General features: G+C 48.4%; 1 protein-coding gene across 7 annotated transcripts in view; it reads left to right on the top strand.

Annotated features, from left to right (window-relative positions):
* DNPEP (aspartyl aminopeptidase) overlaps positions 1-8462 on the top strand; it is a 38752-nt gene extending 30290 nt beyond the window's left edge. For all 7 annotated transcript variants that reach the window (XM_052658957.1, XM_052658949.1, XM_052658951.1 and 4 more), the window contains 11 exons: positions 89-214; positions 435-565; positions 872-947; positions 1058-1165; positions 2093-2170; positions 3105-3188; positions 3878-4038; positions 4447-4486; positions 4608-4709; positions 7794-7961; positions 8323-8462. In XM_052658957.1, the coding sequence (XP_052514917.1) occupies positions 89-214; positions 435-565; positions 872-947; positions 1058-1165; positions 2093-2170; positions 3105-3188; positions 3878-4038; positions 4447-4486; positions 4608-4709; positions 7794-7961; positions 8323-8373 (1125 nt within the window). In that variant the 3' untranslated portion in view covers positions 8374-8462. The remainder of the gene's footprint in view (positions 1-88; positions 215-434; positions 566-871; positions 948-1057; positions 1166-2092; positions 2171-3104; positions 3189-3877; positions 4039-4446; positions 4487-4607; positions 4710-7793; positions 7962-8322) is intronic.
* Positions 8463-12916: the final 4454 nt, after the last annotated feature.

Genomic DNA, 12916 nt, shown 5'->3' with positions numbered 1-12916 from the left:
CCCTTCTGTGTCACACTACCCGTCCTCTCAGCGCCAAACCATGCCGCCTGGCCTTTTCTGAATTCTTGTTCCCCACTGTCCCACTCAGGTGAAACGGCGCTCTCGCCGCAGCCAGGTGGGCTTCCAGCAGGTTGGCGTGGAGACCTACGGTGGTGGGATCTGGAGCACCTGGTTTGACCGTGACCTGACCTTGGCTGGACGTGTCATTGTCAAGGTGGGGCCTGGGGTTGGATCTGGGAGGCCCTGAGCTTCAGCTGCCTGAAGGCTGACTGTCACCTCCCTTCAGGGAACCTGCAGAGAGCCCCCCAGGGAAAGCGGGAAGGGGCAGCCCGGGTCAGAGGACCACCTTGGTTAGTCTGGGCGAGGTAGGGGATTTAACCAGCTGTGGATGCAGGGCCCCCCGACCTGGGCTGACCCTGCCTGTTTGGCCACAGTGCCCTACCTCAGGCCGGCTGGAGCAGCGGCTGGTGCATGTGGACAGGCCCATTCTTCGCATCCCGCACCTGGCCATCCATCTGCAGAGAAACGTCAATGAGAACTTTGGGCCCAACATGGAGATGCACTTGTGAGACGGGGTGAAGGCGATGGTGGCCTGGAGCTGGGGAGGGTGTGGCATGGGTGATGGTGGGGGGTCCTGCTGGGATCTGGGAGACCACTCCCTAACGGTGGCCACAATCAGGTTCTACCCCACAGACCCAGCGATGTCCAGGGGCCCTGAAAGCTCTGCTTTGCTAAGAGGGAGCTGGGAATTGAGGGACCAGGGCAGTTCCCCATCAGGGGATGCCTGAGCACTGGGTCCTGATGCAGGGTGTCCCACCTGGCTGTGCCCTCCAGCCCTCCCCCCATGCCCTCCTCACGTGTCTCCCTGCAGGGTCCCCATTCTTGCCACATCCATCCAGGAGGAGCTGGAGAAGGGGACTCCTGAGCCAGGCCCTCTCAATGCTACAGTAAGAGCCACCTGCTTGTGGGGAGGGGTGCACAGAGGGGAAGAGATTGGTTCCGGAGAAGGGGAGAGAGTGGGGAGTGGGCCCTCCCCTCAGCACCCCCTGCCCTGCAGGATGAGCGGCACCACTCGGTCCTCACGTCCCTTCTCTGCGCCCATCTGGGGCTGAGCCCCGAGGACATCTTGGAGATGGAGCTGTGTCTCGCTGACACTCAGCCTGCGGTGAGGAACTCGTGGGTGGGGACCCTGGGATCCCAGCTGGTGCCAGCATGTCTCCCCCTGAAGCGCTTATCACCTCTGCCAGTCCTCCAATTATGCTCATCCCTGTTTTCCCTCATAGCTCAGTTGGTAGAGAATCTGCCTGCAATGCAGGAGACATGGGTTCAATCCCTGGGTTGGGAAGATCCCCAGGAGAAAGGAATGGCTACCCACTCCAGTATTCTGGCCTGGAGAATTGCATGGACTGTATAGTCCATGGGGTTGCAAAGAGTCGGACACGACTGAACGGCTTTCACTTTCACTTCACTGTTTTCCCAGTAGAGACCACTCCGCTCTGCTTCCAGGGCAGTGGTTCTCAAAAATAGCAGGTTTCCCACTCCAGGTCTGTCTGCTCGGGCTGTCTGGGGTAGGGGTGTAAGCTTTCCACAACTTCCCAAGGAGTTTCCGCTACTGGGGTCCCTGTCCACTTTGACCTGTGCTGGCTCCAAACTGCTGAGGACGGGAGGCCTGGACAGACACCGCCCCCCCCTTCCTGGAGCCTGTCCTTGTATCTCTCCCAGTTGCTGACCATAGGAGATGGCCGTGTCTTTGGATGCTCGCCCATGTTTGCTAAGTTTCTATTTCTCGCCTAGTCTCCTCTGTTTAGTCCCTTGGCATTCTCCTTTTCTTGTTTGGTCTCTCCCTTGTCCTGTCCCATAGGAACTGGTCAGGAACCGCAGGCCTGCACCCTCCTTCCCGCAGCTCCAGCCTGGCCCTTCTTTGTCCTCTGCTCAGCTCAGCACAGAGGGCTGAGTGCTCTAGGCCAGAGGCTGGGAGAGGTTGGGCAAGGAATCAAGGAGATATATTCAAATGCAGCTCCTAGGGAGCAGAGAGAAGAGGCTGAGTCCTGGGGAGGGGATGAAGATCAGCATGACCGTCGTGTCTTTCTAGGTCCTCGGTGGTGCCTACGAGGAGTTCATCTTTGCCCCTCGGCTGGACAACCTGCACAGCTGCTTCTGTGCCCTGCAGGTGAGGAGCTGGGGCACTCCCAGGAACACTGGGCGGGAGGACCACCTCGAGTCCTATGGGTCATGAGAAGACCCCTGATGCGGGTGGACCATGGGGAGAGGCCTAAATGCTGCAGCCTCAGCATCACTCCTCTGGGCCCCATCTTTGCACTGGCTGGGCTGGAGGGATGAGGTCGACAGAAGGGTTGTTCAGAGCCTCACAGAGACTTGTCCTGCTTCTCCTTTAAGATAAGGTCTGCTTTAAAGGAAAGACCCTAGCATCCTGTATAGCAGTATCATCCCCTCCCTTTAGCCTTCCCCCCAAGCCCTGGCTTAAGCCCACCTAGCTGCCTTTGAGCCTTGGCATCTCATTGGGTGGTTGCATTGATATTCCCCCCCTTTTTTCTACCCTGGTCACTTCCCCCTCCTCCTCACATCTCACCCCTGCTCTTCCCTCTGTCCTTTCCGTACTCCCCTTTGCACCCCGTCCTGTTCTCAGAGACAGGCTTTGGGCTGTAACTGAGACCAGAGCCAGACCTGGGACTCATAGCCACTTGCGCCACCAGCCAGCCAGTCACGTCACCTCAATGGAGTCACAGTCACCTCTTTGGACCTCAGTGTTGTTGCCAAGACCAACTAGTTTACGTGACCTGTGCGGTCCTTTTGACTTGCCGGGATTCTCAGCCCTTCCCCTCCGTCTTACACACCCTCCTGCCTTTTGTGTGGGAAGGCATGTGAGGGAGGAGAGGGAGCTTTTACCCCATCTCGTTGAAAAGGCCCCCCACATGTCCTCCCACCCGGCAGCACCCTGAGAGATGCAGACCGGTGACCGCTGGAGCCCGCTTCACTCCAGCCTTGATGGTGGGAGGTGGGCAAGTGAGCCTCCCAGGTGTTGGTGGGCTGAGTTATTGAAGGAGGAGTGGGGAGGATGATACTTTTGCCCCCTCCCCTAACAGGCCTTGATCGATTCCTGCTCAGCCCCTGCCTCCCTGGCCACGGATCCCCACGTGCGCATGATCGCCCTCTACGACAATGAAGAGGTGCGTGGGGAGCTCTGGGGAGGGTCTCCTCCCGGGAGTCTTGTGCAGCCAGTGGTGTCCAGCAGCTGCCACGGGCCAGGGCTCTTCTGGAGGTGCCAGGGATGAGCCAGACACTGCCTGTGCTTGCTCAGCTCTCGCTGTCCCCTCTGGCTCAGCCTGTACCTGCTCCTAGTGTGACGACACCTCCCATGTCTCTGGGTGCCACGTGGTGAGCTCCTGGAGGACAAGGACTCTGCCCTTTTACACTAGCAGCCCCAGGGCCCGGCGCAGGCTGGGTCCTCACCCTGCGTGCTTGGGTTAGGGTGCCGGCTGAGACGCCTGCACAGCTTCCTGTAACCGCACACGTCAGGGTTAGCAGCTCCTGTCACATGCACGAAAGACTGACCAGGGAGATGGGGCACCTGGGCTGAACCCCAAATGGCAGAGGAGAAGGAAGGCAGCTAGAAGTGGAAGTGGATTGTACAGTTCTCTTTCTGCCCTGGAGATGGCCAAGAATTAAAGACGGTGGCCCCAGCTCACCATCAGCTTTTCAGTGGTATAGGGTTGGGGAAGTGGCTGATAACAGTCCGCATTCCCACCCACTGATTCAGTGGAGATTCTGAGCCGTTCTGGGCAGTGCGCCCCTCTTCCTGGCCTCCAGCTCCAGCCCCCCAGACCAGATCCCCAGAGCCGGGCCTCTGTGTCACCAGGTGGGGTCGGAGAGCGCGCAGGGCGCACAGTCACTGCTGACGGAGCTGGTGCTGCGGCGGATCTCGGCTTCGCCCCAGCACCTGACGGCCTTTGAGGAAGCCATCCCCAAGTCCTACATGATCAGCGCAGACATGGCCCATGCCGTGCACCCCAACTACCTGTGAGTCTCCTGCACCCGGCACACAGGCCTCACACAGCTGGAAACGAGTGTGACCTGCCTTCAGGCTCAGCCCTGGGCGTGGGGCTCCGCCTCTCCTCTTCCCCTTCCTCCTCATTCTGCCAGGAGGTTCTGTGGGGATTTCCTTTTGACTGCTCTGTAGCCTGACTTGGTCAAAGTCACGTCATGCCTAACCCATCCAAATAGGCTCTGTCTACAGACTTACTTCTGCCCGCCCCCTCCACCGCCTCCCTGTTGCAAGAGGCTGCCTGGAGCCCTGTGTTTAGCTTGACTCTGAGGTCCTGCAGGTTGGGTAGGAAAGAATGCTGTATTAGCGATGTCTGCTGTGAGCGAGTGGTGGGTGTTGACAGCTGCTGTTGGCCATCCCTGGCCCTTCTCGGTGTCTTACAGGGACAAGCACGAGGAGAACCACAGGCCCTTATTCCACAAGGTGAGGCACTCCTGCTTCTCTGGTGTCTGGAGGCCTGGCTGGTTCTAGGCCCTGTCCTGTTCCCTCTGGACCTGTCAGGCATCTCTGCCTCCCTCTCAACTCCTGGTTTCCCTCTCCCCAGGGCCCTGTGATCAAGGTGAACAGCAAGCAACGCTACGCCTCGAATGCAGTTTCAGAGGCCCTGATCCGAGAGGTGGCCAGCAATGTCGGGGTGCCCCTGCAGGTGAGGGTGGACCCTGCCTGGGAAGGTGGGGTGGGGGGCACAGGCAGTTGGTCCCCCGGTACGGGGGGCCTCATAGACTGTCTTTAGTGGAGGAGGGTTCTAGTTGAGTGAGGAGCAGTGGGGTTGGATATAGGCAGAGCCAGGAATAGTTCTGGTTCTGACGGAATGCTAGTCCTGTGACCCTGGACTCGTCTCCTAATTTCCCTTGATTTTGTTTCCACTCCTGGAAAATGGGGTTAAAGGTGCAGTGTCCTCGTGGCACATAGAGAGTTAGTTCTACCATTTCCCACCCAGCACCTCCAGCTCCCCCTGTGTCTCTCTTACATGCCCTGGGGGCTTCCATAAGAAAAGTTCAGGGCCAGGAAACCTGAACTCATTGTCATTCTTGCCTTGGCAACGGCCCATCTAGTTAGAAAGAGAGGGAGGGAGGGAAAAATATGCAATGATTAAGATCCATGTTAGGATAATATATGTTTCAAGGGCTGGAGCCCAGGTAGTCCAATGATAGACATAGCAGGGAGGTCCTGATAAGTCAGGACTAGGCATCCTGAACTCCAGCCTAGGGCTCTCTCTGCCCCTGTAGCTTCCCCCACCTCACATTGTAGAACTGAGTTGTTCCATTTTCAGTAAGGCCTCTCTGAGGAGGTGACATTTGAGCTGAGAACTAAGCATTGAGAATGAGGCTGCTATGAGCAAATAGCATCCCTGCCCAAGGGTGAGAATTAGTCACTCAGTCATGTCTGAGTCTTTGTGACCCCATGGACTACAGCCCACCAGGCTCCGCTGTCCATGGAATTCTCCAGGCAAGAATACTGGAGTGGCTTGCCATTTCCTTCTCCAGGGGATCTTTCTGACCCAGGGACTGAACCCGAGTCTCCTGCATTGCAGGCAAATTCTTTACTGTCTGAGCCACCAGGGAAGCCCCAAGGCAAAAGCCCCCAGTGGGTAGGAGTGATCTTGGTCCACTGGAGCAGCCAGAGCCGCAGTGGTAGAGCCAGGCTGAGAGCGTGACGGGGAGGAGCCAGTCTGGCTGGGCCTCCTAGGCAGGAAGGGTGTTCGGATCTTTTGCTAAGGCAGTAGGAGGACATTGGGGGGTTTCTCTTTAACAGCTTACAGCAGAAGCAGGGCATGTGTGCTTTAGAAAATATAAATGGAAATGAGAAAATAAAACATTAATCCCGAGAGATTTGTACATACTCTTCCAGATTTTTTTCTATGTATATACTTAACACACGTTTTGTTAAAAAAAATGAAATCATCTTGGATATATCTTTTGTTTCCTCTTTCACTCAGTATTCTTCATCTTTCTATTTCAGAAAATTTTAGTTTTTGTAAATTTATGTCTCATTTCAAACACAGGTCATTTTCAGTTATCCCCAAAACATTCTTTACAGGTTGTCCCACTTTGGTTTCCAGTTCAGGACCATGTGTTATATCTGGTGGTTTATCTAGCACAGCTACCCCACCTATTTTTGTTGTTCTTCTTTTTTAAATAACATTGACTTATTGAAGAAACCAGGCTCATCATCCCATGTGATGTCTTCTTCCTTTTTGGATTTTCCTTGTTGCTTTCTCATGTTGAGTTTAAGCCTCTAGCCCGTGTATTTCCTGTAATCTAGAATTCATATCTAAAGGCTTGATGGATTCAGGTTAAACCTTTTTGGCCAGAAGACATCATGACAGGTGTGTCCTTCACGTTGCATCATCCACATACAATCTGGGTGATTCACCCTTAGTGATAGAAAGATTGATCACCAGACTGGGAGGGCTGCCCTCAGTCCCTCCACTGCAGGGAGGTATTTCTCCTTTGACTGGACAGTAACCTGTACAAGTGATGAGCTTCCCATCAATCAGACAAGTGCTAAGTTTTAACACCAATTGATAGTCCTTGCCTAAATCCATAATTTCATTAGTGTTAACTGAAGAAATGCCCCTCTCCATTTTTTTTTTAATTCCTTTTACATTTATTAGCTATCATTCTTCTGTGAAGTAGAACTTTCTCCCATCCAGTAGGGCCATTTGATTATTGTGAAGTATGGTTGCTCCTGGAAAGTCAGGGCAAATACTTATTGTTCCCTTTAATAACCAGTTTTCAAGGTGAAGTGTTTTAATGGCTGCCTCAAATGCTAACAAATAAGAGGTTCTCTTTTTGATGGTCGTTATATATTTAGAATCGTGGATTTTCATTGGTTCAGGCAGATCTGGTCCCCATAGTTGTGTCATTTCATGTTCAAATTGTCATGACTTTGGCCAGCGGGAGTCCTTTCCACGTAACTCCTGTGTTCTTTGTCATGACTCTGGGTAGTTGTCTTGCTTTTTGGCCCAAGAGGAAATTTCAGGCTCATCTTGCTCATTTCTCTCCCCAGACTTGGGGGCTTTTGATGGATATTGATGTTAGAGGCTAGTCTAGCATCATGAGTGTTCATTGTTATTGTGGGGGCGGGGGGAGGAATGCTTTGGGGTCATTTCTAAGGACATAGCTAGGAAAAATGTACATATTTTAAAAATCGTGAGTTAATACTGCAATTCTCATTTTTTTAAAAAAGAGCAGTTGCTACTTACTTTGGTTTTGTCGTTTTCTTTTATGTGGAAAACCTTGATGTCTACCATTGTTATTATGATGGTATATTTACCATCATATATTTACTTTTGTTTACCAGAATACAAATCAAGTAGTTAAAAACTTGCCATAGCTATATTTTTAAAACCACTAAGATTATTGAGTGACTTTTCTTTGTGTGTGGGTGGGGTGGGGGGGGGGCATGTTATGAAGCAAGGTGACATAAAGGGTATTTATGCCCGCTGTGTGGGGAATGGATTGTGTGAAAGGCTGTATGAGGTAGCTGGAACTGAGGTGGTGGTAGTGCAGATGGAGAGAACGGGACCAGTTCAGAATATCCTGTCCTTTGGGCCTGCCTTAGTGTCAGCCTTGTGATTTTACACAGGTCACATCCACTCTTTGGGGAGGTCGGAGTGGCTGATGTACCAGACTCCTTTCAGCCCCTCAGTTCTAAGGTGACTTGCTCCTGGGTCTTAAGAAGCAGGTGATACATGTTGCTCAGGAACGGCTTTTCCTCTCCGCAGGATCTCATGGTCCGGAATGACTCGCCCTGCGGCACCACCATTGGACCTATCTTGGCTTCCCGGCTTGGTCTGCGGGTGCTGGATTTAGGCAGCCCCCAGCTGGCCATGCATTCCATCCGGGAGACAGCCTGCACCACAGGAGTACTCCAGACCCTCACTCTCTTTAAGGTGACCCTGAACCCCCTCCCCCATCACTGGGAGCCAGGCTCCCTCCGCATCTGGTACCCAGATCAGTCCTGGGCACCATCACCAACTGACCGGCCTGTGCATGGGGCTGGTTGTCTTAGTGCTACCATGTAGGAAAAGAAGGGTCCCCCTTCTTCTCAAGGCTCAGGGGCCCTCATCAGCCCCTAGAGGATAATGAAAGGTTGGAGAGGAGATTTGGGATGAGAAGACTTTGACAGCAATCAACTGTGGGTGAAGCAACTACGCCTTTCTCTTGCTGGGCTGTGTTGGTGGACAGTGAGCTGTGGGGCACCCCCAAGCTGGTCTCCACTAAGCGCAAATCCCATGTTGCCTTCTCTTTTAGGGCTTCTTTGAGCTGTTCCCTTCTCTGAGCCGTAGCCTCCTGGTAGACTGAGGCCTCTGCAGAGACTTCTCTCACACGTGGGAGGGGAAGTTCTCAGCTGAGCTGAAGCTGGATTATTAAAGTGGATTTTTCACTCAAGCTCATTCCGTTTTACTTATTTGGAGGTTGGAGGGGTGGGGGGTTCAGGCCTGGCTTAAACCTCTGAAAGCAGAACAGGTGGGGAAGTTAGGGTACAGGTAGAGGAGGCCACAGATCCTGGGAGAGCTCATGGAGACTGGATTTCAAGTCTGTTTTTCTTTTTTCTTAAGCTCATGCCTAAGTGGAGAGGTGGGTGAGTTCACAGTGGGAAGGTCACATCTTCTCCCATCCTCAGTCCTTCCATTCCCAGAATAGTTTGGGAGCCCGGCCTGGCCCTCAGGTCTGAGTGCTCAGCATTAGATGCCCCCAGAGCCTCCCTGGGCGGCTCAGGCTGTTCCCCTTTGCACCCATCCCTTTCCCACCCCTCTCAGGCACTGCCAGACAAGGGGCAGAGTCTGGGCTTCAGCTTTGCCCTTCATCATCCACTTCACTTAGCAGCCGCTGCTGTTACTTGATTGTTAACATATGACCAAGAAACGATTATCACTGAAAAAAATCAAAATAGGAAAAGTCCACAAGTCTGCTTGTAAACTCTTCTATCAAAATAATTGTGCTAACTGGTGTCTTTCCAACTTTTTGGTTACCAATGCAAAAATTAATTTTTATATAACTATAACCATTTAGGTTTTAAAAAACAGTAAGATGCATTAAACAGTAATGATGCCTGTAGGATTTAAAATACATATGATTAAACTGTATAACCACAATAGCATAAAACTCAGGAGAAACATCTTAAAGTGTGCTTAAGTGTGTTTAAACTTAAGTGTCTTGCTATGTTCAGGAGGAGAGTGAAGGAATCAGTTCAATACTATCCTTTGAAGTCAAGGATTTATATTGTAGTTTTTAGGAAAGACACTAAAAGAGTTTGAGTCTGTAGCTTCTATTAGGGTTTGGATTGTCCCCTGAAAGATGCTGAAATCCTAAGCCCCCAGGATCTATCGATACAATGTTATTTGGGAAAAGGGTCCTGCTGATGATCAAGTTAAGATGAGGTCATTATAAGGACAGGACTGTGTCCTTATAAAAAGGGGAAATTTGGACACACAGCGATGCATAGAGTGAAAGAGATGAGGAGATCGCAAGAGTGCCATGTGAAAATGGAGCATCAGAGTGTTGCCGGTACAAGCCAAGGCAGGTCAGAGACGACCAGCAAACCACAGGAAACTAGGAAGAGGCAAGGAAGCATTCCCCTACAGCTTTCAGAGGGAGCATGGCCCTGCCAGCACCTGGGCTTCAGACTCCCAAACCTCCAGACTGTAAGGGAACAAATTTACATTGTGTTAAGCCAACCAGTTCATGGTACTTTGTTACAGCAGCCTGAGGAAACAAATGCGACTTCAAACTAATTGAGTGAGGAAAATGGGATAATAAAAAATAATCGGTCTATTCTGCAACTTCGCTTCAAATGGTTCAGCAAAACCATATTATGTATATGTGTGTGTGCTATCAAATAGTAAAATAAGTTGGCTGTAAGTTAAAAAGCTTTGACTCTTAAGTGGAGAGACTGGGGGTGTTCACTGTACTATTTTTTTTTTTTTAATTTTGTATGTTTGAACATTTTTATACTAAAATGTGGGGAAATTTTTTAAAAATTCAAAAGGAGAAATGAAAAAAGAAGCAGTAGAAAGCATTTAAGATGGTTGACTGAAACCCAGTATCTCTACTTAAAACATTAATAAATTTGACTAATTGTATCATATCTCAAAGTTATTATTTAAAAAGACAAGTAGACTATTTTAGTCAATATACAAAGATTGTCAGACTCAAAAAATTATAGCTGTTCACAACAGACACAGCTAAAACAAAAGGGTATAGAAGGTTGACAAAACCCTATGGATTTGTCGGTTTTTGAATTCCACAAATTTCATATATGAAACCATGCTCTCTTTGTCCAAATTCTCAGATTTCTTTTTTAACTTGTCTGGCTTTTGATTAACAATTTCGGCTTTTGATTAACAAGATTTTGATTAGCATAGTATTTTTGAGATTTATCTATGTGATTGCATGTGAAAGTAGTCCTTTTTTTGCTGAATATTTTACATATACCATATATTGCTGAATAATAAAATAATATACCATATTCAGCAAAATATACCATATACTTCATTTTCCTATTGATGGTATTTGAATTGCTTCCAGTGTTTGGCTGTGATGAAGAAAGCTCTTGTGAACATTCTTATGCAAGTATATTTGTGGACAAATACTTATTACTCTTGGATATATACCAAGGAATAGAATTACAGGTTATAGGATAGTTGTATGCTTGTTTTATAAGAAACTTCTAAACTATTTTACAAAGTGGCTGTGGCATTTTACACACCCACCAGGAAAGTTCCAGTTGCTCTACACCCTCACCAACACTTGATATTGTCAGTCTCTCTAATTTTAGCCATTCTGTTAAGTGTGCAGTGGTAACTGATTGGATTTTAGTTTGCATTTTCCTGGTAAGTAATATTGAGCACGTGTTCACTGGCTCTTCGGATAACCTCATGTGAAGTTGCTGTTCAAATATTTTGGCCATTTACATTGACTTGTTTGTCCTATTCTAATTGATTCATATATTGAATATACAGATGTACACTCAGAACTTAAATTCTGAATGTTTGTCTGTTCCTATATAGAATCCAAGACCTTTGTTGGGTTTGTGCATCAAAGATATTGTCACCCAGTGTGTAGCTAGTAGAAGCTATTGATTTAAAAATATTTTTCAACATTATTGTGGTATAATTTACACACAAGAAACTGTACCCATTTAAAGTATACAATTTTTTTGAAAAGTATACAATTCGATGAATTTTCACAGATATATACACCTAGGAAAACATCTCCACAGTCAAGATACAGAGCATTTCCATCACTCCCTCAAAAAGTTTTTCCTTCTACCCATTGTGCAATCATTTACTCTCCATCGCTGGGCCCCAAGGGACCAGTGATCTGCCTTCTGTCCCTATAGGTTGGTTTGCACTTTCTGGAATTTTTCATAAAAGGAATCAGGCAGTACATGCTTTTTATGTCTGGTGCATAATCATCTGATAGTTTCTCCTTAGAACAAGTAATGTAGGGAATTATGCTGATAGATTTCCCTAATATCAAGCCATACTTACATTCCTAGAACAAGTGCCACTTGGTCATGCCATGTTTTTTTAAAGGATCATTAATTGTATTTGACCACACTTTATTTCACTTTATTTGGGATTTCAGCATGTATATTCGTAAATAAAATTGATTTACAGGGTTTGTTGGCGTGTTAGGTTTAGCTGTTGATGTTACTCTTGCTTCATAAAAATTTTTTTTATGTTTTCCTGGTCTTATTTATTTATGCACTAATTTTTGTAAATTTTATGTATTTAAACTTAGTCATGTTATCTACATGTTTGCATTTATTTGCCCAATTTAAAGCAGTCTCATGACTATTTCCCCCCACCTCTGGTTAATCATTTCCCCTTTAATTTCTCTCTTCTCTCTCCCCCCTCTCCTTTTTTTCTCCCTTTCTTATGTTCTCCTTTTTTTTCTCTTAAGTTAGCCAGTAGTTTCCCAATAGAGTGGGTTTTTTTCTAAGTACCAGCAGTTGTTTATGTTTGTTAGTGCCAAGTGTTGATAAGCCCCGCCTGCTGTTGTATCACAATTACCAACCCTCTCCCTGGCTGAGGCAGGCAGTGGTGGGCTGTCCTTTGCAGGCCGTGTTGGTGAGAGGGATCACTCTCTCATCCCGTTGATGTGATAACGGGATTTCAGAACAGCAGAGACCAGGTGGCAGCCCTTTACCACTCAAGTTTGTAGTATTTTCTGTCTCCTAATTAGGCTGTAAGCCAGAGTAATGACTGTTCCCCCGACCACACCCCCCCACCCCGCCTCTGTGTTGGAAGGTGGATCCTTAACCACTGGGCCACCAGGGAATTCCCCAGTAATGAGTATTTTTATTTCCTTCTTTCTCTTTAACTGCAGGATTTTTGAGGGAGGCACAGAGACATTTGGACTTAGGCAGCTGCTGATATCCTATGGGGACTGCAACTTTTACTTGTGATAATAAAATGTTGAATTAAATAGAGGACATTTGGAAGCCTAGATCATTTTAAAAGATAATGAAATAATAAAAAATTGAAGGTGTTTGTAGAAGACACTGTGGGTAACCCACCTGTGGGTCTCAATTTCCCCACTTCAGTGCACTTGGGCCCACTTCCAACCACCAATATCTGTACTTCTTTACCTGCAGACTTTCCTTTGGTGCTTAACTAGTTTTCCACTTACATGGCAGTTGGAAATGCCAGGGAATTAATACTGTCTACCCCAGAGCAGTTTAACCAGTGATTGGTGAGATTTTGTGTGTGGATACGCAGCTCCACATGTCTTGGGTGAAGTAACTCTGATGTGTGTGGTTTATACTGCCTCCCACAGTCTCTCTGTACATCATGAGAAACACTGGGCTGGATGAAGCACAAGCTAGAATCAAGATTGC

Source organism: Budorcas taxicolor, chromosome 2 (assembly GCF_023091745.1).
Source record: "Budorcas taxicolor isolate Tak-1 chromosome 2, Takin1.1, whole genome shotgun sequence".
Taxonomy (NCBI): domain Eukaryota; kingdom Metazoa; phylum Chordata; class Mammalia; order Artiodactyla; family Bovidae; genus Budorcas; species Budorcas taxicolor.
Note: the sequence above shows the minus strand (reverse complement) of the source record. Positions and strands in the feature narration are given on the sequence as shown.